This window comes from Onychostoma macrolepis, chromosome 05, assembly GCF_012432095.1.
Source record: "Onychostoma macrolepis isolate SWU-2019 chromosome 05, ASM1243209v1, whole genome shotgun sequence".
NCBI lineage: Eukaryota > Metazoa > Chordata > Actinopteri > Cypriniformes > Cyprinidae > Onychostoma > Onychostoma macrolepis.
Window position 1 is genome coordinate 18,944,063 of NC_081159.1, and position 21,797 is coordinate 18,965,859.

The window sequence follows — 21,797 nt, forward strand, 5'->3', positions numbered from 1 at the left end:
GTTTGTCTTAATGTCACAGAGACACTGCAGTAGATGAAATATTGTGGTTATGGGGTAATGTTAAATAAAATGTTTTTTTGTTTTTTTTAATAAAAAAATGTCTTGGGGTCTGTTCAGGGTGTGTGGGCCATAGCTCCAAAAGAGCAGATAGTATCTTATTAGTATGTAGAAACAGAGTCAACACTGGTATATGATCAAACTAAAGAAAATACTTTTTTGGTTGGCAACAACATATTTTAAGATTGGAGCTAATTTTCCAGTCAGTCAAATTTCTGTATTATTGTTCAGCCAGGGCTCGTGAATATATCGTGCCTTATGGCTTCAAACATTTATCTCCACATTCCACCCTCCAATAGAAATGGTGTAATGGACATGCAGTGTGAAAGGATTCCAGGCTAAAAGGACCAAAAATGGAAATAGAAAGGTTCAAGCTGGCAGACAGAACCTCACTGCTTGCATAACACAATGGAACACTTGGCATTGTTCAATAATCAGTTAAACCAACCAGATTTTACTCATGGAAAATATTAGTCTCATGAATAATAATGGAAGCTGGTACAGACAATGAAAGGCACCAGAAAAGAGAAAATGAATTATGCCTTTTCACATTTATCGGACTGCTTTCTGTACCGTTATACATGGCATATGTAGTAAATCTGTAGTGTTACAGTTCTGTAGTGATCAAGATCTCATACTTAACACGTGATATTAAATCCATCCTGTGGATGGATATTACTTAACATCTTTATCATGACTAGGTGCAAACACTACTGTCTGTCAGAGTTTCTCACTTCTACCCATATGAGAACTACGCTGACTGATTATACCAGATATCTATAACTTTCTTGCTATCTGGGCTCAGCCGCCTCACCTGACAGCCCATCAACTTTAATGGGCTGCTTGGACTCAGATACCCTCAGCCGTTGGAATGTAGGGTCACCTCGCTTCTGTCATGTCATGCCTCGGTGGACACGTTGTTAACAGCAGGTGGTAGGTATCAGTATGGCAGGGTGGGACTGTTTCGTGTTTACATGCAGCAGCAGAGACACTATCTCTATTCAACAGATGCACAGTCATTCTGAATACTTACACTCCTCCCTGAACCTTGTTTTTCTAAACATATATCTAAAATATATCTAATTTTTAGGTTATGAACCAAACAAATCTGGCCTCACTGATATTCTTGGGTTAGAAATTTTGAGGATGCTACCATATGTACCAAGGGGTTTAATGTCTTAAATAATTTATTTTCATTATTTATTAATATTGCTTGGTTATAACAATAAGAATGTTATATTCAAACAATCCTGAAAAATGTATATCACGTTTCCCACAAAAAATATTAAGCTGTACAACTGATGTCAGCACTGACAATAAGAAATTATTTCTGACACTGAAAATTCATGATGAAAATTTAGCTTTGCCATCGCAAGAATTATTTATTAAAGTTATTTTATAATAATATTTTACAATAATATTGTTATTACTGTAGTTTTGATCAGATAAGAGAGAATAACAGACTACGTTTAAAAGCGCTAAAAAAAATAAAAACCAACTGGCATAAAGTTGGCTTGACGTCGGACGTTCCATATTCGCATATTTAGGGACCGTCTCTAAAGTTACATGCGATATTTGGTATACATTTTTCTAACTCCAATAGCATATGAGCAGAATGACTTACAGTCATAAAAACAACTGTAAACTGTACATATAGGTGTCAACTATAATGCACACCTTTTACATTTTTGATATTTATTAAAATAAACTGTAAATCATATTTACTCCTCAAATGCTATTGAGCTTTAAACTATGGCATATTTTGCATTTAAGCCCATTCGTTAGTGAAAAAAATAGAATGTTTAACAAATGATTTAGTTTATTTTAATAAACATCAAAGATGTGAAAGCTGTGCATTATAGCTGACACCTAGATTTACAGTTTACAGTTGTTTTTATGACTGTAAGTCATTCTGCTCATATGCTATTGAAGTTAGAAAAGTGTATGCCAATATCGCATGTAACTTTAGAGACGGTCCCTAAATATGCGAATATCGAACGTCAGTTTGTTGGCAAAGTGTGCCCCCTGTTGACCATCAAACAACCTGCACCATATAAACACGTTTGTGTGACATCTAACTAAACGATAATTAAAATATTTAAGCTACAACATCATATGGGTTTCATGCATAATGACTCACAGCAGCATTTTGCGTACAGTTTTAAAGGAATGTATGTTTTGAAAAAGTGACAGGCGGTGGACACGCCCCCTGACTTCCTCCCGCTCGTCGTGTAAAATTGCTCATCCCGCAACTTCCTGTCGCTGTAATTCCTCATTGCTAACGGGGGCTCTCTATCTTAGCCTAGCAAGCTAACAACACAAACAGAAAAGAACAACAATATATGTACTTGACATGAACGTATGAAATTACGTTTTGGAATAATACAGCCGTTAAAATGTGAACGAATAGAGAGCTAATGAATTTTCAGAATCAAATCGTTTCCGTTAGATTAAAATATTGTTGTATGTTAAAATGCTAGCTCGGGACTCTAGAGATTTGCCTGACGGCAGCTAGCGGGGAGTTTCACTGTTTTTTGTGTCACTAATATTACATTGTCACCAGACAAGGTCAGATTGTGACTCAACTGCAAAAATCAAAGTTTCTCTTTTGTAGCGCGATATCGATTTGCGTTGACACCTGTTAGCTAGCACAGCTAGCTAGCGCTTTCCTCACACTGATTCTGCTGGAAATGGTGAGTGTTTCTTGTCTCCTCTATTTACGTTTTACCGTTAAGCTTGGGTTAATAAGATATATTGTTAATGAATAGCTGCTGGCCCTGTTCTTGAGACTGATTTTGTCCGAAAAGAAAAACAATTTTTTTTATCAAGTCTCTGGCCTTCGAGCTAGCGAATTTGTTTTAGCAAGTGTGTTTGGAAACTAGAGAGCTGCATTCTAGTTACATGACAGCTTGTCAGTTTCTGTGCAGAAAGCTGTGTTAGCATGTCAGCCAAGTAGTCATGTTTGTGTGTGAGGTACTTTTTTTTTTTTCTTTACCGTCATGTTTTGGTGTTAACAAAAAAAAAAAAAAAATATATATATATATATATTAGTATGCAGCTATGTAGATTACATGATTAGTTTTTTTCCTTTTGTATTGCTTTTGATGCAGCTATTGTGGGATTGTTCTTGCTCTGTTATAAAAAGTATTGTTTATTCCTCATCATTGTTTTTCAAATGTAGTGCAGAAGATCTGTTCGTTTTATGTATCGACACAGGTAGACGCCCTCATGTGCCCATGGAAAAGGCGGCTTTCGAGGGGTGGCTGGAGTCAGTTTCCACCGCCTTCCTGGCGCTGAGTGACCAGCAGCGCAACCAATCGCTGGACCACCTCATCTCACTGAGTGGCGCCGCCCAACTGCGACACCTGTCCAATAGGCTGGAAGCGCTCCTGAAGCGGGATTTCCTGCGCCTGCTGCCGTTAGAGCTGGCCTTCTACCTGCTCCGCTGGCTGGACCCCCAAACCCTGCTCACCTGCTCTCTGGTGTGCAAGCAGTGGAATAAAGTCATCAATGCCTGTACAGAAGTGTGGCAGAGCGCGTGTCGAGACCTCGGCTGGCGCATCGATGAGTCCATCCAGGATGCGACACACTGGAAAGGTGTTTATCTAAAGGCCAAATTGCGTATGAAGCAGTTAAGGGAGGAGGATGCTTTTGAGACGAGCTCTCTTATTGGACACAGTGCTCGGGTATATGCTCTTTACTACCGGGATGGGCTGCTCTGCACAGGTGCGTTACTACTTCTAGTTGTTTTTCCTAAAGTTGTGGTCAAAAGGAGATCTGTTGGGATGAAGTCAGCATAAAATTCCTATCCCTGTCTAATTTCTAATGATCTATTTCTAACTATCGATGGATATAAACCAAGTTCCTGCTACTTCCATTACACGCAATATTAAATGCTGTTTTATCTCCTACATGCGCTCAATTTTCATTCTCCAGTGTGGGGATGAATGAGTTATTGTGCTCCTTATGGATTCATGTATCTCAGGGCCATTAAAAATGATTGGTGCATGTTAATCTGAAATGAATTGAGTAGTCGGTTTGCGTAAAGCTATTCTATGTTGGATTTTTATAGACTGAACTGAATAAGATGTAGTTTTTTTCTTTTTACAAAGCCATATTTGCTCTCTGGCACTAAAACAACACTTCTTTGCGAGGGAAACCAAGTAGGTCATTAAATTCAGTAGGCTTACTGATGCAGCATGGGTAAAAGACTTTAGATATTACTTGTTTTTAATGAAGATCACATTTGGTCACGCACTGATCAAAGACGTCCTTCCTCTTAGGTTCTGATGACTTGTCAGCTAAACTATGGGATGTCCGCACAGGGCAGTGCGTCTACGGTATCCAGACCCACACTTGTGCCACTGTCAAGTTTGATGAGCAGAAACTGGTGACTGGGTCTTTTGACAACACCATTGCATGCTGGGAATGGAGCACTGGTGCCAAAATCCAGCAATTCCGAGGACATACTGGAGCGGGTTGGTGTCAAATTCTCCAGAAAGTTTTCCCAGCTAATAGCACAAAGAGATGAACTTTAATAGTTGTTTTTGCCTATGATTTCTGCTTTTTCAGTGCATGTCCTTCATGGTTGTGTCATGACATTAAGACATAGCGTATGGATAATCCTAAAGATTTACTTTTTTGGCAGTATTCAGCATAGACTACAATGATGAGTTGGACACCCTGGTTAGCGGCTCAGCAGACTTCACTGTAAAAGTCTGGTCCCTGTCTTCAGGAACCTGTGTCAACACTCTTACTGGACACACTGAGTGGGTCACCAAGGTAAGACTCTTGACCAGTTTGCATTGCGTAATATTGTAGTTAGGGATGGGTGATATCTTATCGTTTGTGATATACTGGTAAAAATTCTCCCCACAATAAGAATTAGTGTTCCCATGATGATAACGATAAAGCCTAGTTGTTGACACATTTCTGTGTGTCAGTGCAGAGCGACATCGTGGAAGTCAGATGTGAAATTGCTGAAGAGCTACTTCTACAGTCTGGAACTGGTTTGGTTAGGGCTGTACAGGGCGACAAAAACAAAAAAATCAGTCTGTGCGATGAATAAATGTACTACAGTAGCACGTGTACAATACAGTTTTGCATGTGTATGAGCCTGTTTACAAACCTGTTGTCCAATAAAGATACCATTTATTGACATGCTTTTTCTTCAAATTAACTTAATAACATCAGTCAAGTGTTTGAAAAAACTTTGTGATCAGACGTGGTTTCATATCACAGAATGAGGCAGAAATCATACTATTTTATAGTATTATATACAGTGATAAAGCCATGTCGATTAGCATTGCATTATAAATATGCTTTATCCTTATAAAAATACCCAAGACTGGCTGAAGAACACAGATAAACCATATATTGTCGCAATCGTATGTTTATTTTCTTCAAGTTTCCACAGTTAAAATTTCTCTATCAGCGTTTATTCAGCTACAGCAATAACTGGATACCTTTGTAAATATTAGGGAATTCCTGGAACGTCATCAGTGCTAATACTTCTGCGATGCATATGTGGAGATTGTGAACGAGGGCACCCTCTGGCTTTCAGCAGTCAATATTACATGTACACAGTAATGCTCACAACACCATATGTCGGGTAAAAATAGGAAAAAGAATACTTTTCGCTAAAGAAACAAGATTTTATTTTTATTTTTTGTGTTTGGGTGGATGCATTAGATTCCCTGTCATTGATATCGTTATAGCAATAAATACTAGAAATTATCGTGATATATTTTTAGGCCCACATCACCCATCCCTAATTGTATAAGTGTATTATTTAGCTGTTTTTTATTTTGAAATTGAGTTAGTTTAACTAATTCTGCACCTATACGATTCATCTGTGCTTGTTAAGGTGCACCTTCAAAAAAGCGAAGTGGAGTCCATGATGCACAGTCCTGGTGACTACATACTACTGAGTGTTGATAAGTATGAAATAAAGGTAATAAATCACTTGTGCAAATATTTTTTAGTTGCATGAATGTTTTTCAAATTGTTAAAACGTAGTATTAACTTTAATATCATTCTTTCTTTTTTTTTTTTTTTTAATTGCTGATTTCACACAGTTATTGTCTAAACCAGTGTTTTTGGATCACCCCTAGTTGCAATGAGTCCAAGTCTGTGGGAAACACTGCATTGATGTAGTTATTTATATTCTGACTTCATATGGATACGATATTTATCTGGTTCTGTTTGTCCATAGGTGTGGCCTATAGGCTGTGAGATCAACTGTAAGTGCTTAAAGACTCTATCCGTGTCAGAAGACCGCAGTGTCTGCTTGCAGCCCCGATTACAGTTTGACGGCCGGTACATTGTCTGTAGTTCAGACCTGGGCATATACCAGTGGGACTTTGCAAGTTTTGATGTAATCAGGTACATTAATTTCTGCCCCTTAATTCTTTAACCAAACTACCAATAATCCTGTTAAATAAACTATCCTTTGACTGTTTTTACATTAGAGCGTGAACTTTATTTTTTAAAGTTAAAATGAAGAAATATAAAATATTTGAGATTTTGCACTATTTCTAGGCCACAAATAAAATCACCAAATTTTTGCAACTTATTTTCCAAAAATATAGGCACCCTTGGTAAATATGATCAAAGAAGGCTGTGAAAATTTATCTGCATTGTTAGTCCTTTTGATCTTTTTATTTTAAAAAAATGCACAAAAATCTAACCTTTCATTGGATAATAAGAATTTAAAATGGGGGGGAAATATAATTTATGAAATAAATGTTTTTCTCTAATGCACGTAGGACACAATTACTGGCACCCCTAGAAATTCTTATGAGTAAAATATCTCTGAAGTATATTCCCTTTCATATTCACAATTTTGAGCACTCCAGGGTGATTATGAACATGAAATTATCCAGCCATGGCTTCCTGTTTCACAGAAATATAAATAGGAGGGAAAACAAAGCCAAAATTCCCTTAATCATCCATCACAATGAGAAAAACCAAAGAATATATTTCTGATGTGCAGCAAAATATAATAAGCTTCACAAATGAGTGAAGTGGCTTTAAGAAAAGAGTTAGAGCAGTGAAAAATCCCATTTCCACCATCAGGGCAATAATCCAATCAACATAAAATGTTACGAAACTGCCTGGAAGAGGACGTGTGTCTATATCATCCTAATGCACGGTGAGAAGGACCACCGCTGGAGAATTGCAGAAAATAGTTGAGTCTCGGGGTCAGAAAACCTTAAAAACAGCACCTACATGTTGTTTGGGAGGGTTTCAAGAAAAATTCTCCTAGCTCATCCAAAAACAAACTCCAGCATATTCAGTTATCAGACACGACTGGAACTTCAAATGGGACTGGCTTCTATGGTCAGATTAAACTAAAAAATGAGCTTTTTAGCTGCAAACACGATGGGTTTGGTGAACACAGGGATAAAAAGTACCCCATGTGTACAATGAAATATACTGCTGTATTTGTGGGCCTATATTTCTGCTGGAGGTCCTGGACTCTCTTGTTTAGACACATGGCATCATGGTTTCTATCAAATACCAACATATAAAAAAATCAATAAGTGACTGCCATGTTTGGATCTTCAAACCGTACAATAATCCAAACACAAACCTCAAAAACAACACAAAAATGGGTCACTGAGCACAAAACCATTTAAAACTGGGCATCTAAAGGGTCTGGAGTGATTCTGGATGAAGGAATGGTCTCTGATCTCTTGTCAGGTGTTCTCTAACCTCATCAGGCGTTATAGGAGAAAATTTAGAGCTGTTAAACTGGCAAATGGAGGTTTCAAAAAGTATTGAATAAGAGGGTGCCGTTAATTGTGGCCAATGTGTATTAGAGAAAAACACTTATTTCATAATGATATTTCCCCCCATTTTAAATTCTTATTATCCAATGAAAGGTTAGATTTTTGTGAATTTTTTAAATAAAAGATCAAAAGGATTAACAATGCAAATTAATTTTCACAGCCTCCTTTGGTCATATTTACCAAGGGTGCTGATATTATTGGCCATGGCTGTATATTGTTTTATCAAAAGATTAATTTAATTTACTGATTCTTTCATATTCACAGAGTCATCAAACCACAGCAGGACCCCTCCAGTCTCTCTCTGCTTAGTTTTGGCGATGTGTTCGCTCTGCTCTTTGACAACCACCACCTTTATGTTATGGACTTGAGGACTGAGGTTACCGTGGGCCGCTGGCCACTGCCAGCCTACCGCAAATCCAAACGTGGCTCTAGTTTCTTACCAGGCGTCACCTCATGGCTCAATGGGCTGGACGGCAAGAACGATGCGGGCCTGGTGTTCGCCACTAGCATGCCCGACCATAGCATTCATCTGGTTCTTTGGAGAGAGAACGGGTAGAAAGGCAGAGGTGTTGAATACTAACCCTGTACTTTGAAAGCAGGCAGGACTTTTACGAACACAAAAAGAAGAAAAAAGGGTGCTCTCGATTTGAAAAATATTGCAGTCAACCAAGTTAGATAATGCATGGACCAAAGTGTTTTCCCCTCCTTGCCTTTGTTTCCATTCGCATTAGGGATTCACTCTTGCTTCACCCTCTTTCTTAGTCACTTGCAAACCACGCATTCAACACATTACGATCTATAGAAAAGAAGACAGCTGGAGATTTGCAGCACAGAGCATAGTTTCTCTCCGTAATGTGAACAATCCAAGGTTTTTGTTGTTGAAGATTTAAGAGAGATATCCCACTGAACCTCAGAGTTTAGCTCCTTTTGATTTCACACCAGTGAGAGGTAGTGAAATGCTACGGCACCACCGGAGCACAGATCGCTTCACAGCAAGCATGATCAGTAGATTTGGTGTGTTTTTACAGCACAGTCACCAGGAATGACAATGAAGTACTTTTTTTTTTTTTTTTTTTTTCTTTCAGTGTTACCTTTTCAACAAATGTGCGTTTCTTTACACGTCAGGAATTTTTCTTTGGACACAGAAATGTTGCCTTAAATCTATGATTTCCTATTGAAGTAATTGAATTTGCAGACTTCTGCATCCATAGATGCTGGCTTGCACCCCAAACATCTGTGTTGGTCATTTTGCCGAGTCTTGAAAAGGCTGATAAAATGCTATCTGAATGAATCAAATGGCTTTTGTATGAAGGTAATTCAGAGGTGGCTTCTCCCTGTTACTGACCCTTGGTTTTATTTTTCATTCAGTTTATTAGTCATGTGCCTTTGTTTTAACACTTAACCATTAGCATTTACAGTGTGTCACGTTTTGAAATCCAATCCCTCCCTCAGTGACAGAAGAATTTTCAGTTTTATGCTTTTTTTTTTTTTTTTTCTTTTTTAACCTAACGTAACCAACACTGTAAGAATTAGTCTTACTACTATTTAGCCAGAGTAGGTCACACAAAAGTGTTTCTTGTGAATCTCATTGAATGTTCATTTTTAATCTTTATTTTTAAAGACTGATCTTATTTTTGAATAATCCAGGCTAACCAGCCTTTGTCACTTTATGTAGCTGCTTCTGTAGTTCTGTATATCCCCCTGGAACATAGATCAATATAACTTCTTATTTTTTTCCAAACCATCAAAACAAAGTGTTCTGGGTTGCTCGTTTAATGCATTTCACTTTCTTGCTCACACATTTCAGTCGATAGATACCAGGTAAAATTACGATTAAATATCATTGGGGGTTACTTATGATGTCTGTATGCACTGGTCGTGTGTTACTTCACTGAAATGCAAACCTCACAGACAGTAATGCCATCCATCCATCATTAGCAAAATTCAGGTTTGTTGTTTGTATAACAAAATAACATGCTGTCTTACAAATAAATGACAGTAGCTAATGATAGAAGTATTTGTCGTTTTCCTTTTGTGGTTTGTGTCAACATAACCTCTATGTAACAGTCTTCTTATAAGCAGAATTACAGGAGGCTTTCTCACATGAGGAGGAGCATGTTGTTCAGTTTGCACACTAGAGGGCGATGCTGCAATAAATTTATTTTGGTAAGAGACTGACGAAGGATCGTCAAAACACACAATAAGTGAAAAATAAAATATATGAACTTCTAGTATGAGGGAGAGTGAATAATGAATTTTCATTTTTGAGTGAACCGTTCCTTTAGTCATTGAAGAAGTGTGTAAAGCTTGTATCAATTTCAGTGTCATTCCCACAGTTTGACGCTCTCCTTCCAATCAGTCTGATCTTAGTTTTCCCTCTTCTAGCTTGATTGTCTCTCAGCTAATTTATATTCCCCCTCTTCTTTTTCCTTTCTTCACCCTCTTTTTCTTTCCCCGAGCTCCCCCTCGTGCTCCTCCCCTCAGCCCCTCCAAAACTCATTGGAAGGAGTTAAAGCAGAAGAATAACATGGCATGTCTCTCTGTCTCTCCCTCTCAGTCTCAGTCTCAGTGCCAGTGCAGAATTAATGGGCCATTTGGGCTAAGCATTATGGCATAATCCAAAAACTTTCATTCACATCACAATTACTCATCAGTTTAATAGACCTTTTTTTTTTTTGTCCATGAACAAACATAGGATAGGAAAATGCTTGAAAACATGCTTTATAAATGGTAAGATTGAATTGAGCTACATTTTATAATCCATTTCAAAAGATTCCTTGTAAATTGCTTTCTCATTCTGTTTATTTTGCCTAATGTGGTTATATCCATTGTTAGGAGAGGGATTCAGACATGAATATAAAACTAGTTTGATATATTAGTTAAAGCTGAAAGGATTTTAAAATTATAAATTAATTTACTTAATTAGATTCCATATTTTAGATATGTTTTCATTATGCTAAAGGAAAAGAATTGGTGGGGAATGTTAAAGTTACATAAAGGTTATGTTGTGTTGTTCTGCCAAGTTATTGTTTTTCTTCTTTTTTTAAATCTAGAAATGTTTGCTCAATGACATTCCAGCACTGGAAGGATCAGGAAAAGCTGTTACCCACCGCGAAGGGTGAATTATGAAGATATAACGACAGAGATGAAATTGAAAAGCAAAGCATACCCCTCGAGTGAAAGCAAAATGCTTTATTTTGTTGTTTCAGTGCAGAAGGTCTTCCCATTTCCAAGACCACCCACATGAAAAGATTTATATCATTATGCATTGAAACCTCGAGCAATTACAATGCAAAAGAACACTCTGATGAGCTCCATATGCTTAAAATCGCCAATGTCAATGGCAAACACAGCATATTAAGTCTTGATGAGATACATCTCTTCTAATCCCTTTAATGATTTGTGCATGTTTAATTATGAGTGCTCTAAACATATTGAAGAGGCATGTCTGCACTGTTTCTATTATGGGATGAGAGAACACACACACACACACACTGGTGTTTATTTTCACCCTGTCCGCAGACCAAACATGATTACAAGTTGTACAGTCAATATTTAGATATTGTGGTTAGGCCCTCAGCCATGCTCTCTATTCTCCTCCCCTCAATGTGTGCATGTCATCAGACAGGATATTCCCACTTTTACTGAACTGATCTCAGTACTGTGGCAATCACTGTAATCGTTACAAGACATTTCTGAGATGTAGTTGTCAGTGCATGTGTTCTGAGACAATTGGCTTCTGTGGTGGCACCTTTAACATCCATGGAAACTTTCCATTGCACAAAATGTTCATTTATAGTAAATTATAAAATTTGCAAAAATGGTTCTCTTTAGGGGTACAAGAGCTTGTCAGCGCACAGGGGAGAACCCATAAAGGGACAATATTGTAGCTTAACTACACCTGATGCAGTACTGCTATGTGCCTTTTAGGGCCTGTTTACACTTGGTCACTTCATGCGTTTTCTCTGATCGAATATCTATCTGATTTGTTAAAACGTTTCCATTTACACTTGGCCACATGAATGTGTCTTCGCAAAACCGATATAAATCCGTTCTTCAATTCCCGCGCCATATGCAAATTTAACGGAGTTCAAGTCAATGAAAGCAATAGGCGCTGCATTTTATTCATTATCAGCTAATTTCAATATCAGAGACCGCAACAGGAGAGCGCGCGACATCAGCACTGGAAAGATAGGTTAGGCTCACTACTTTTAATGAAGATGTTGTGTGTTGAGCGTCTGCGACTTACTTTCAGTTTCATTCGCGGCAGTTTGCGCGTCGGTTTGCTGAAGAGATGCTCAGCTACTCATCCGCGGTGACGCTTGTTGCATTAGCGCTGTCATATCTGACTATAAAATGCCGTATAGCCTATAAAACGGTCTCACACGTTTATTATTTTAATATTTTGGGAGGAGTAAAATTAGCATATGTGGTTTCACCAACCAGATGCATTTACACTTGTCCAGTTTCGTCTGGAATGCGGCCCAGACCCCCTCCTGAAGTGGTTTGAGGATCGGATTTAAATGGGGCATTTACACCTGGTCTTTTCACGATCGGATAGCTATCCGATCAGAAAAAACGCATGAAGTGACCAGGTGTAAACAGCCCATTAGAGGTGGTTAAGGTACAGAGTTTTCCCTTTAAAGGTACGAATGACAAGTTGTTGCCTTAAAGGGTTAGTTCACCCAAAAATGAAAATATTGTCATTAATTACTCATCCTCTTGTCGTACTGAAACCGTAAGACCTTTTACACAAATTAAGATAAATTAATTAATAAAAACAAATTAATAAAAAATTAGGGGAGGGGGTGATTGCGATAGAGGTGAAAATAGCAGTATTTTTTAGTGATATGCTATTTACACAGTGCAAATAGCTTTAGATTCTATTTATTCTATGTTCAAATAGCAGGATATTCTGCTAATTACTTATTGCAAATAGTGGTTAATTATTTGCACCTCAGCATTGTAATACATTATAAAACAGTATGTAATAACTAATTATAATTTTATTTCAAATTATTAAATGGATGCCACCTTATTGGGACAAGCCCTCCCTACACCTACCCTAACCCTAACCGATACTTTATTTTCAACTTTTTGATTATTTCCTTCATTTTTATTAAAAAATAAATGCTTTTCTGATGTGATTTGAAATTTGAAAAGGGAGGAAAAAAAGTTTGCCAAAAGGCAGATTGGAACCCCGGAGCGTGACACACGCTTTACCATTTGCGCCACTGAATCTAACGATTCACTACCATCTTTTGCAAATTTGACTTTCCCAATCGTACGTTTGTGGGTGTAGTTAGCGTAAATAACCTCTGCCAACAACCAGGCTGTTTGCACTTAAATAGACACTCCGATTTTTATTTTATTTTATTCCCAACAGTTAAACAGTTGCCCACAGAAAAAAAACAGGGGGTGCTGCAACACCCTCAGCACCCCCACTTCCCGCGCCTCTGGACATTTTTGATGAAATCCAAGAGCTTTCTGACCCTGCATAGACAGTAACGAAACTACCACATTCAAGGCCCGGAAAGGTAGTAAGGACATCATTAAAGTATTCCATGTGACATATGCGTCCTAAGTGTCGTGGCACCTAAGTGTCGTGGAGAATGGCACAGAAGAGATGTTGAATAAAGTTATTTTTGTTTTCTTTGCACGCTTTGCGCTTCATAAAATTGTGGTTGAACCACATGGACTTCTTTAGAAATGTCCTTACTACCTTTCTGGGCCTTGAACGTGTCAGTTGCGTTGCAGTTAGTGTTTCACTGTGTGTTTGAAACTCGAATGCAAGCATGGACTAAATTCCAAATGCACAACCCAAGTGAGAATTTAAGGCAATGTGAGGAAAGCTTGTCTCTGCAGACTTACACATCGATTTATTATTGCTAGTGATGACATTTGTCTAACCATGGAATGCTGATGTCGACTTTAAAGACCGGAAAGACAAAGACCGAAGAGAATACAGGTGGTGGAACAATTTGGGAAAATAAGTCTCTGTTACCTTGTTCAATCCTAAAAAAACATCTCAACATTATTTGGTTCCTTGATATTATTGATGAATAATACTAGTACGAAATCATTGTCTATATTAACTGCAAATTTCAGTTTTTACTCATTCCTTTTGTTTTAAAGTAACAGCAGTCTTCCAAACCCATTCTTTTGCAATACTGTAATGATCAGGCGGGAAACTAACACAGATGCAGTGAAGATATGTAAACATCTCTGAGTTTTGTCTATATTCGTTTACCTATTCAGAAACTCACTGTCATCTGTGTTGATGGTAGTGAGCTAAAGGCCCAAACAATTCCACTCTCCTCCCCTCTTTCCAGCCCTCCACGGACAGACAATAGATCATTCACAATGCCCTGCCTTCATGCCACTGATTGGCTTACGGTAAAAAACTTTCAGGCCTCGTGGGAACTTTCCAACCGAGATGATAATCAGAAGGGGGAGGGAAGGGAGAGGGACAGATACAGGCTACAATAGGCAAGAGAGACCTTATTTACATCTCATGTCCCCTTCCCAAACAAATCAACAACATGGGCCTAATGAGAGGGACAGAGCTGGTGCCATTACACTCGCTGCTAAGCTGAAGCTAATGGCTTTACTTCAGTGTCTGTGCATATGTGATGTATAAACACTTAAACATGAATGCAGTTCATGGTACAAAATATTTAGTTCTTTGTTAGTGTTGTAATGATCATGAGAGTTGTTACTATATACTCTTTATTTGATGAGAAAGTGAACACCAGAACTTGGTGATGATTTCTAACTAAGTGACCAACAAAACAGCTGTGTGTCAGTTTCCAAAAATATGTTATAGTATAAGATTATAAATTGTCCAAGAATGTAAAATGATCTACACTACAGTGTGAGTGTAAGAGCTCTGCTCAGGACCACCATGAATTCTGTTTTAATCAGCGAACATACTGAGGCTTAATGGGTCAAACCGTCCTGGGACATGAGAGCTATGATGTCAGTTAGCCCACATGGAACACATTTCATTTGCTTTGTGATGAAAAATCGGTTTGCAGAAAGGTTCTCTATGCTAACATTACTTGGCAACAGCTGACTGAAATAGCTTTTTTATTTTTTTAAACATGACAGATGCATATTGCAACTACGCAACTGCAATTAATAAGGCTTTTGATCACATCAAAATGGATAATTCTTATTTTTATGGAAAATGATTAATCAGTGCACAACATTTTTTAATTCATTTTTTATTTTATTTTTTTAAATATGGCCCCGAAAGATTAAATCAAAAACATTAGCATGCCAGTCCCCTTAAAACCAAGACTCTTCTCTGATGTGGTGTATACACGCATAAAGGTAGGCAATCTTCTGCAACCTGTCACTAACAATCATCCATTTAGATTGCAAAACTACTTGATCCATTCAAGTCCTGGTTAGACAAAATCAAGTCCCTCTCTGAGTTCTGTGTCATTCGATAAGCAACTTCTCTCAGCTACATAATAGAGAAAAAAGTCACAATTTCCATTTGAACTTCATGTCCATACTGCTGTGTGCAGTATATGTGGATTTGAAGTACATCCAAGAGCAGTGCTGATATATATCAGTTTAAAGATACTAATTTTTACAATTTCATCAAAAGAAGCATGTGGCTCATTTTCAAAGCTTTCAAAAGTCACATGAAAAACAGAAATTGCGTAAGTGTGTGTTTAGACTATTCAAAACAATGATGTCTAAGTAGTGTTATACTTAGTTTGATGTAACAAAATGAGAATCTGGGGTCAGTTTTATTCAGTATCATATTTCAATAGAGGATAAGCAAGTGAAAAATATTCAGCATGTTTGGGGCCTTCCTTTTAGATTTATTAGTATTTATAAACTGTTTTCTGGCTACACAACTAAACATTAAACGACGATTGTTTCAAAGATGCGATTAAAAGTTTGGTAAATTATTATAAATTCTGTTCAAGGAAACAGCTTTACTGCTATGACATCAGCCCTAGGTTCTGTTCTATTCATTTTACAGATGCTTTACTGTTTAAATATTACCAGACCATTACTTTAGGGTCAAGTGCACTTAACAGGTTGTTTAAGTGAAGACAGCAAAGGACCAGCAATCCATTTAAAGCTTTTAACTTTTACAATATGGCTTTTTACACACACAAAAAGTTTTATTATGATAAGACAAGACATACTAGACCTTAGCCACACATTACAATCATGGAGTTTCAAAGAGGGAAATTCCATCTAAAGTATTTGCTCAGTTCAACAGATGGTATTTGTATAAAGAGCTTTAGAGAGGGTCTTCCTAATAAAAGACCCAGCAAATGGCTGCAACAGCTCATTCAGAAACATTTGCTTAAGATATGAAAAAAGCAGACGGTTAAGCAAACACAGACCAGTGAAAGTAGCGAAGAGACAGTTAACAGCTGTTTCCATTAAATCAGCTTGGAGCCAGGCCGTTTTGGCAACAAACTAATATCATAGTGTGCAATCGCTGTGCCTTTGAGAGCTTCTTGACGAGGGAGGTCCTGATGAATATGTTTTTGGCAATGAGGCTTCAGTGTGTGTAATCATTTGTGACAGTGGTGGAGACGTGAAGACTGAGACTTCTTGAGCGCTGAGAAAGCCATGTGCCCTCTTTCCAAAAAAAACCCTCAGCATTCCTAACCTAGAGCTGACTTATTGTCACTTTGGGCAACAGTACAAAACAGTTTCGATAGAAAAAGGAAATTCTATGTTATATAAAGTAAACGTCTTCATGTATTGTGATTTCTTTACTTTGGTACTTTTCAGTAGCTCTTTTGACCATAAAGAAAACTGTATAATGTAATATGATAATCATTAATTGAATGGCACTTTTGTAGTTTATACCTATAATAGTTTTAAGTATGCAACTGGTTAAAGTTATGAAGGACAGAGTTGTCTGTTCATGCCTCAGACTTCATCTGAGCGAGAGAAAATTTGGCCCACTTCATTTCTGGCCTGCGTCCAACATTGACGTGATCCAGGCTAGATTTCAGCAGCATGCGTGTACGAAAAGAGCTAGAACTTCTCTACAACTGAAATTATGCAAATAATAAGACACATCTTAGATCCAGGTCTTTCCACTGAAAGTTCTCTTTTAGTTTTTCCCCTGATCGCAAAGCCTGGGCTACTTTTCAGCAAATAATGATAAACAGGTCTGACAGCTTGGCAAGAGGGGACAACCGACTCCTCAGAGAGTTTCTGAATACATTTCACAGCAGTTCTCTCTATAAGAAAAGGAAATGCCAACATCTTGCAGTAATAGTCTCAGCAGATTGAACAATTTCGTCCTTTGTAAGGAGTGAAGCCTTGGAGTTGCTTGGAGTCCTCTGTGTGTGAACGATTCTGTTTTCTCAGTGTCGGGGAAGCAGTTTCATTGCTTCTTGTGAAATAGTTTGCATTTTCAGAAAGTGTGATTGATCTATTATTTTAAACTTGCACGTTCTCCAGAACGAAATTACACCAGATAGCAAAACTGCAGCACTTTTCTAATTTCCAATCAGTTCAAAACTTAATTTCTTCAAAAACAATCTTGTGAGAAAGTTATGCTGGAAATAGATGTGCTGTATTACAGTTCTTCTGTGGAATGTTACAGAATTTGCATGAGACTGTTTGCTCCTTTCCTCCCAAATGGGACATCTAATCTCTCTAATTGGAAAAAGGAGAAAATGTTGAAAGGTGGGGGTGGGGTAGGGGGCATTTTTGGCCAGCTGCCTGAGCTTTGTGGTTTGAGCATGGATAACACAGTCCGCTCTGTTCTGCAAAAACTGCCCCTTCTCATTCTGCAGATCTGAGCCAGGTGATGATCATAATCAGATACTGAGAAATGGAAAGCACAGGATTATTCCATAAACATGTATGTTAATGTTAAAGATATACATAAAATTTGTAACATCAAATATATCTAATTATATAGTTTATCTGATTAAATCTCTCAAAATGCAGACATACAATGTTGAACATGAACGAGAAAGGGCATTTTGTATAATACTGTGGAGTACATAATGAGGGGATGGGAATGTTTTGGGGTGAGAACAGAAGGAAAAAGAACAGATGTGTGATGGAACAGCTGTTATTTTGCTTCATTTAGGCAATCAACCCAACCAGAGAGGATCAAAGGATTGTTCATGCAATCATCTGCTGACCAAATGCAATGTCCAATACATGCCATCACAGAAATCACCTAAGTGAACTTCCTGTAAGTGTTTCTAATAGAGAAGCATGTGTCCACATGCCTTGACTTTTGGACAAATCTTTAATAACTGTTGTGTGGATTTTGGATTTACTGAATGAGACCCACTGAAAACATATGAATATGCATCAAAATGGAGCAGTGATGATTGCAAAAAAATCCTTTTGTTTAAACAGACAAATCCAGTTCTCCAAATAAAGCAAAATAAAACAACTGTCTGCAAAATGCCTGTTAAATTCATTATGGATTGTACAAACCAATGCAAAATGAAACCTTATTAAAAATAAGAACACACGCAACTCTCTGTTGTTTCATTGAGAAATCTTTTATTTGATCTTAAGGGAATTATGTTTTATTTATTTTCTTATTTAAAACAAACTTGACCCGATAATTTCCCTTAAAAATGTCAATGAAATGTGAATGAAAGCAATTGATCAAGTTATTTCAAAGTATCAACATCATTCCATTTTTAAATCAAACAAAATAAAATTATAAACTGACACTGTCTGTTGTAATACCTTAAAATGATATTTCTTTGGAGTGCAGACACACGAATAGTTATTAAAACACTTCTTAAGAGAGGCTGAAGGCTAAATAAGTTCAAGTAGCTAATTACACATAATTACTTAGAATTGAAAATAGCTAAGCATTGCTGTTAGGGTACTGAGCACTGGGCAGGGACATGCAATGCACTTTGATAGCCAAAATATTCTAGCACTGTGTCACGGTAGGCGGGGTCTGACGCTTTATCAAGTCAAATTACTGCCCGCACCCTCTCCACATTCTCGACCTTCATCAAATTCTGACCTCCACCCTCCAAGTGACGTCAGAAATCACAACAACTGATCAGACCAATAGTGTGCTGCATGCATACTTCTGGGGTCCGGGTAACTGAACAGATCCACCAAGACATCTCACAGAGAGAGTTGAACTTTTTCCAGCTTTGTTATTTGAACAAGACGCAGTGTGAGATCGCTTTTGGTACGTTTCGATGTCATTAAATGTATAAACCGTTGATTCCTCGCTGGATTACTGCACAAAGAGCAGCGAGAATAGACTAAAGACTCGACGCGCTTCAAGATGTTGCTGTACGTTTGGCTTTCGCGGCAGTGAGCAAATGTGATTCGTTTCCAGCCGTTTGGTGTTTTGTCCATGGAGGAGTTTCGATACACGTTTCTGCGGATATCGAAGGAACAAATATGAGCATACTTAACTATCTGAAGTGGTCAGCAGAAGAACGCGGCTAAATGGAACAAGAGGAGTTGTTTATCTCAGTCTCTGCTGGAGAAACATTATGGGTTATAAACCAACAAATGGAATCCCTTGATCTAATAAGTTAACTTTTAAGCTTCTGCAACATCAAGGAATGGCAAGCTCTGGCAACTCTGCAGTCATTCTACGGCTGCAAATATTGATTTTGTCCATCGGCTGTGCGTTGATATGTTATAGTCGTTTATCAACCGCATCACCGGCACACAACCAGCGCTTGATATGCTGGCAAGCCATCGTGAAGTGCCAAGGAGAACCGGAGTGTCACTATGCGTACACTCAGTATCTACACGCGTGCGGTCCGGTGATAAACGGCAACAGGAAGAAATGTCCCAGCCATTGCATTTCTTCCATCATTCAGCTCAATCTGACTGTGAACGGCCCGGCACTGGAGGACTGCGAGTGCGCCTCGGACACTTTATGCAAGATGACCAAGCGAGCCATTGAACCCTGTATGCCCAGAACGAGCCACATGGGCTGCACCGAAGCGCGTAAGCAGTGTGAGAAGGATCCCGAGTGCAGCACCGCCATGCGGGACTATCTGTATCACTGCAGGAAACTGTTCGGCGGAGACCGCTGCTCTGAAGACTGCCGGCGGGTCATCACGAACATGCGCTCCATCCCCAAAGCCCAGCAGCTGGATACTTGCGTGTGCGACGGCACAGAGAGGACCATATGCGAGTATGTCAAAGGCAGCATGAAAAACTTCTGCTTTAACGAACGGTACGGCGGGAGTGGCTTTTCAGATACCGAGGACGACTTGGACGACGACTATGAGACGGATTATGAGGACGAGGAGAGTGATGCCTGGGATTTAAGAGCACAAAAGAGTTCGATTGTGATGTCCACCATTTTGACACTTTCTTCTCTTGTTGTAATAAGATAGACTAGGGCATGTTTTCAGAAGTAACTGCATATTTGGCCTGGGTGGAAATAATGGGGGTGAATTCGGACTTCCCCAAATTAAGCCCTAACACTCCCCCCTCCCCCCAGACATGGAAGTAAAAACAAAAGGTGCATGTGTGTGTGTGTGTGGAGGGGGTTATATACACAAGTGTGTATATATACGACGTTTCAAGCCAAGTATTAAGACACTTGGGAAGTCTCAAGGTTATTAAAAGCAACAGTAGCGCTACGTGATCACTTTCCCGCGGTAAAAGTAGCACATTACTTATCACTTTATTGTGTAGATGTACTCACAAAAATATAACAAGACCTTTTGTGTTTTGTATAGAACGTCGTTAGTTGAAGTGCGGGCGCACCACGAGACGAATCTCATATCGTAAATTAGGCTACTGACAGAAAAATAGTCCCCTAAAAGAGTAATGGAATAATTCGCACATTGTATTTGGTCCAATGAGCTGCCCACGTTAAGTAGCCGATGTCTCAATGGGCAAAACATGTTAGTGTCCAACTTTTATTTTTTTATTTTTTGGGGTTGGGACTTGGCTAGAAAGCCCTGTTTTCTGCTTATAGGCGCTTAAAATGTACAGGTAGACGACAGAAACAGCCCACTGGATAAAAATAAAGAAGAAAATGGGAGGAGAAGAAAACCAGAATCCCATAGTGAAAGGTTGTTTTTTAAAACCTAGTTGAGCTGCCAAAATCTGCACACCATGAAAAGGAGTAATTTGTCTTTGATGTAAAGAAAATATGTTGGAAATATGTGCTCCGCTATATATTAAGTTATTATGAACTATTGTGGAAACTGCTATTCAAAGAGATAAATAAATATTGGAAGTTTATTTTTGTATGAAAGATTGGTTAGTGTAAACAAAATGCTTATTGTAAATGTGTAGAATGTTTCTGTATCATATAATTGTGTGAATAATGTTGATAAACAATACCATGCAATAATGTTCATAAAGATTGGCTTCAAATTATTCCAAAGATCATCTGACTTGTGTGTCTAGTTATTTCACTATACAAACTAATACAATGACTTTACATGCAGATCTGATGTCAGGTAAATGAAGGTATGTTTTTACTTTCTATTCTACATGCTAAAATTAAATACTTTAATTTTAACGTACCATTTTAGAAGATATACTAATATGCTATAAAATGAGCATTAAATATCCCAAGTCATTATAAAGCAGTTTAGTCAACAATATTCTGTCTGCCATCATCAAAAAAGCTTTAATTTCCACCTGACCTCCCCTGCAGTTTATAAATGTTACCAAAGTCATTATCATGAGCATGTAGTCAAACATTTTGGCTCTGTCTGTGCCTGCACTTGACCTTGTAAACATAAATGTTTACAGAGGGAGTTAGTCTAAGTTCCCAGAGACTCTCAACATCTAAGGAAACAAATGAGGTTGTCTTTAAACAGGATCAGAGTTGAGCATGAGCCAAGAGACTGGCTTATTTGTTCAAAGCCTGAGTGTTTATTTAAAGTCTTCGCTCAGGCTGACAAGGAAAAAAACAGTGTTCGCGTGAATGAAGCCTCAAGTAGCCATCACAAACGCACTCAGCCTGCTACT

At 38.2% G+C, this 21,797-nt stretch overlaps 2 protein-coding genes across 4 annotated transcripts; both read left to right on the forward strand.

The window, feature by feature from the left end:
• The first annotated feature begins 2,295 nt into the window (after window positions 1-2,295).
• fbxw2 (F-box and WD repeat domain containing 2) lies at window positions 2,296-9,350 on the forward strand. Of its 3 annotated transcripts, none has more exons than XM_058777385.1 (7): window positions 2,296-2,750; window positions 3,274-3,783; window positions 4,341-4,535; window positions 4,706-4,839; window positions 5,924-6,010; window positions 6,272-6,441; window positions 8,115-9,350. In XM_058777385.1, the coding sequence occupies exons 2-7, from the start codon at window positions 3,294-3,296 to the stop codon at window positions 8,404-8,406; spliced, it is 1,368 nt and encodes a 455-aa protein (XP_058633368.1). In that variant the 5' UTR covers window positions 2,296-2,750; window positions 3,274-3,293; the 3' UTR covers window positions 8,407-9,350. The 3 variants fall into 3 exon arrangements, with proteins under 3 accessions (XP_058633368.1, XP_058633369.1, XP_058633367.1); XM_058777386.1 differs by having other exon boundaries at window positions 3,278-3,783; XM_058777384.1 differs by lacking the exon at window positions 2,296-2,750 and having other exon boundaries at window positions 2,782-3,783.
• A 9,369-nt stretch (window positions 9,351-18,719) lies between these two features.
• Window positions 18,720-21,209, forward strand: gas1b (growth arrest-specific 1b). The gene has a single exon (XM_058776451.1). The coding sequence runs from the start codon at window positions 19,412-19,414 to the stop codon at window positions 20,198-20,200; it is 789 nt and encodes a 262-aa protein (XP_058632434.1). The 5' UTR covers window positions 18,720-19,411; the 3' UTR covers window positions 20,201-21,209.
• Window positions 21,210-21,797: the final 588 nt, after the last annotated feature.

What these genes read in the sequence shown, in the direction of transcription:
- fbxw2 (XM_058777384.1), top strand. Translation starts at nt 3,129, where the DNA reads ATGATTAGTTTTTTTCCTTTTGTATTGCTTTTGATGCAGCTATTGTGG. An exon ending in CCGAGGACATACTGGAGCGG is followed by an intron (nt 4,536 to 4,705) that starts GTTGGTGTCAAA and finishes CTTTTTTGGCAG; the next exon opens with TATTCAGCATAGACTACAAT. An exon ending in GCAAGTTTTGATGTAATCAG is followed by an intron (nt 6,442 to 8,114) that starts GTACATTAATTT and finishes TCATATTCACAG; the next exon opens with AGTCATCAAACCACAGCAGG.
- gas1b (XM_058776451.1), top strand. Translation starts at nt 19,412, where the DNA reads ATGGCAAGCTCTGGCAACTCTGCAGTCATTCTACGGCTGCAAATATTG.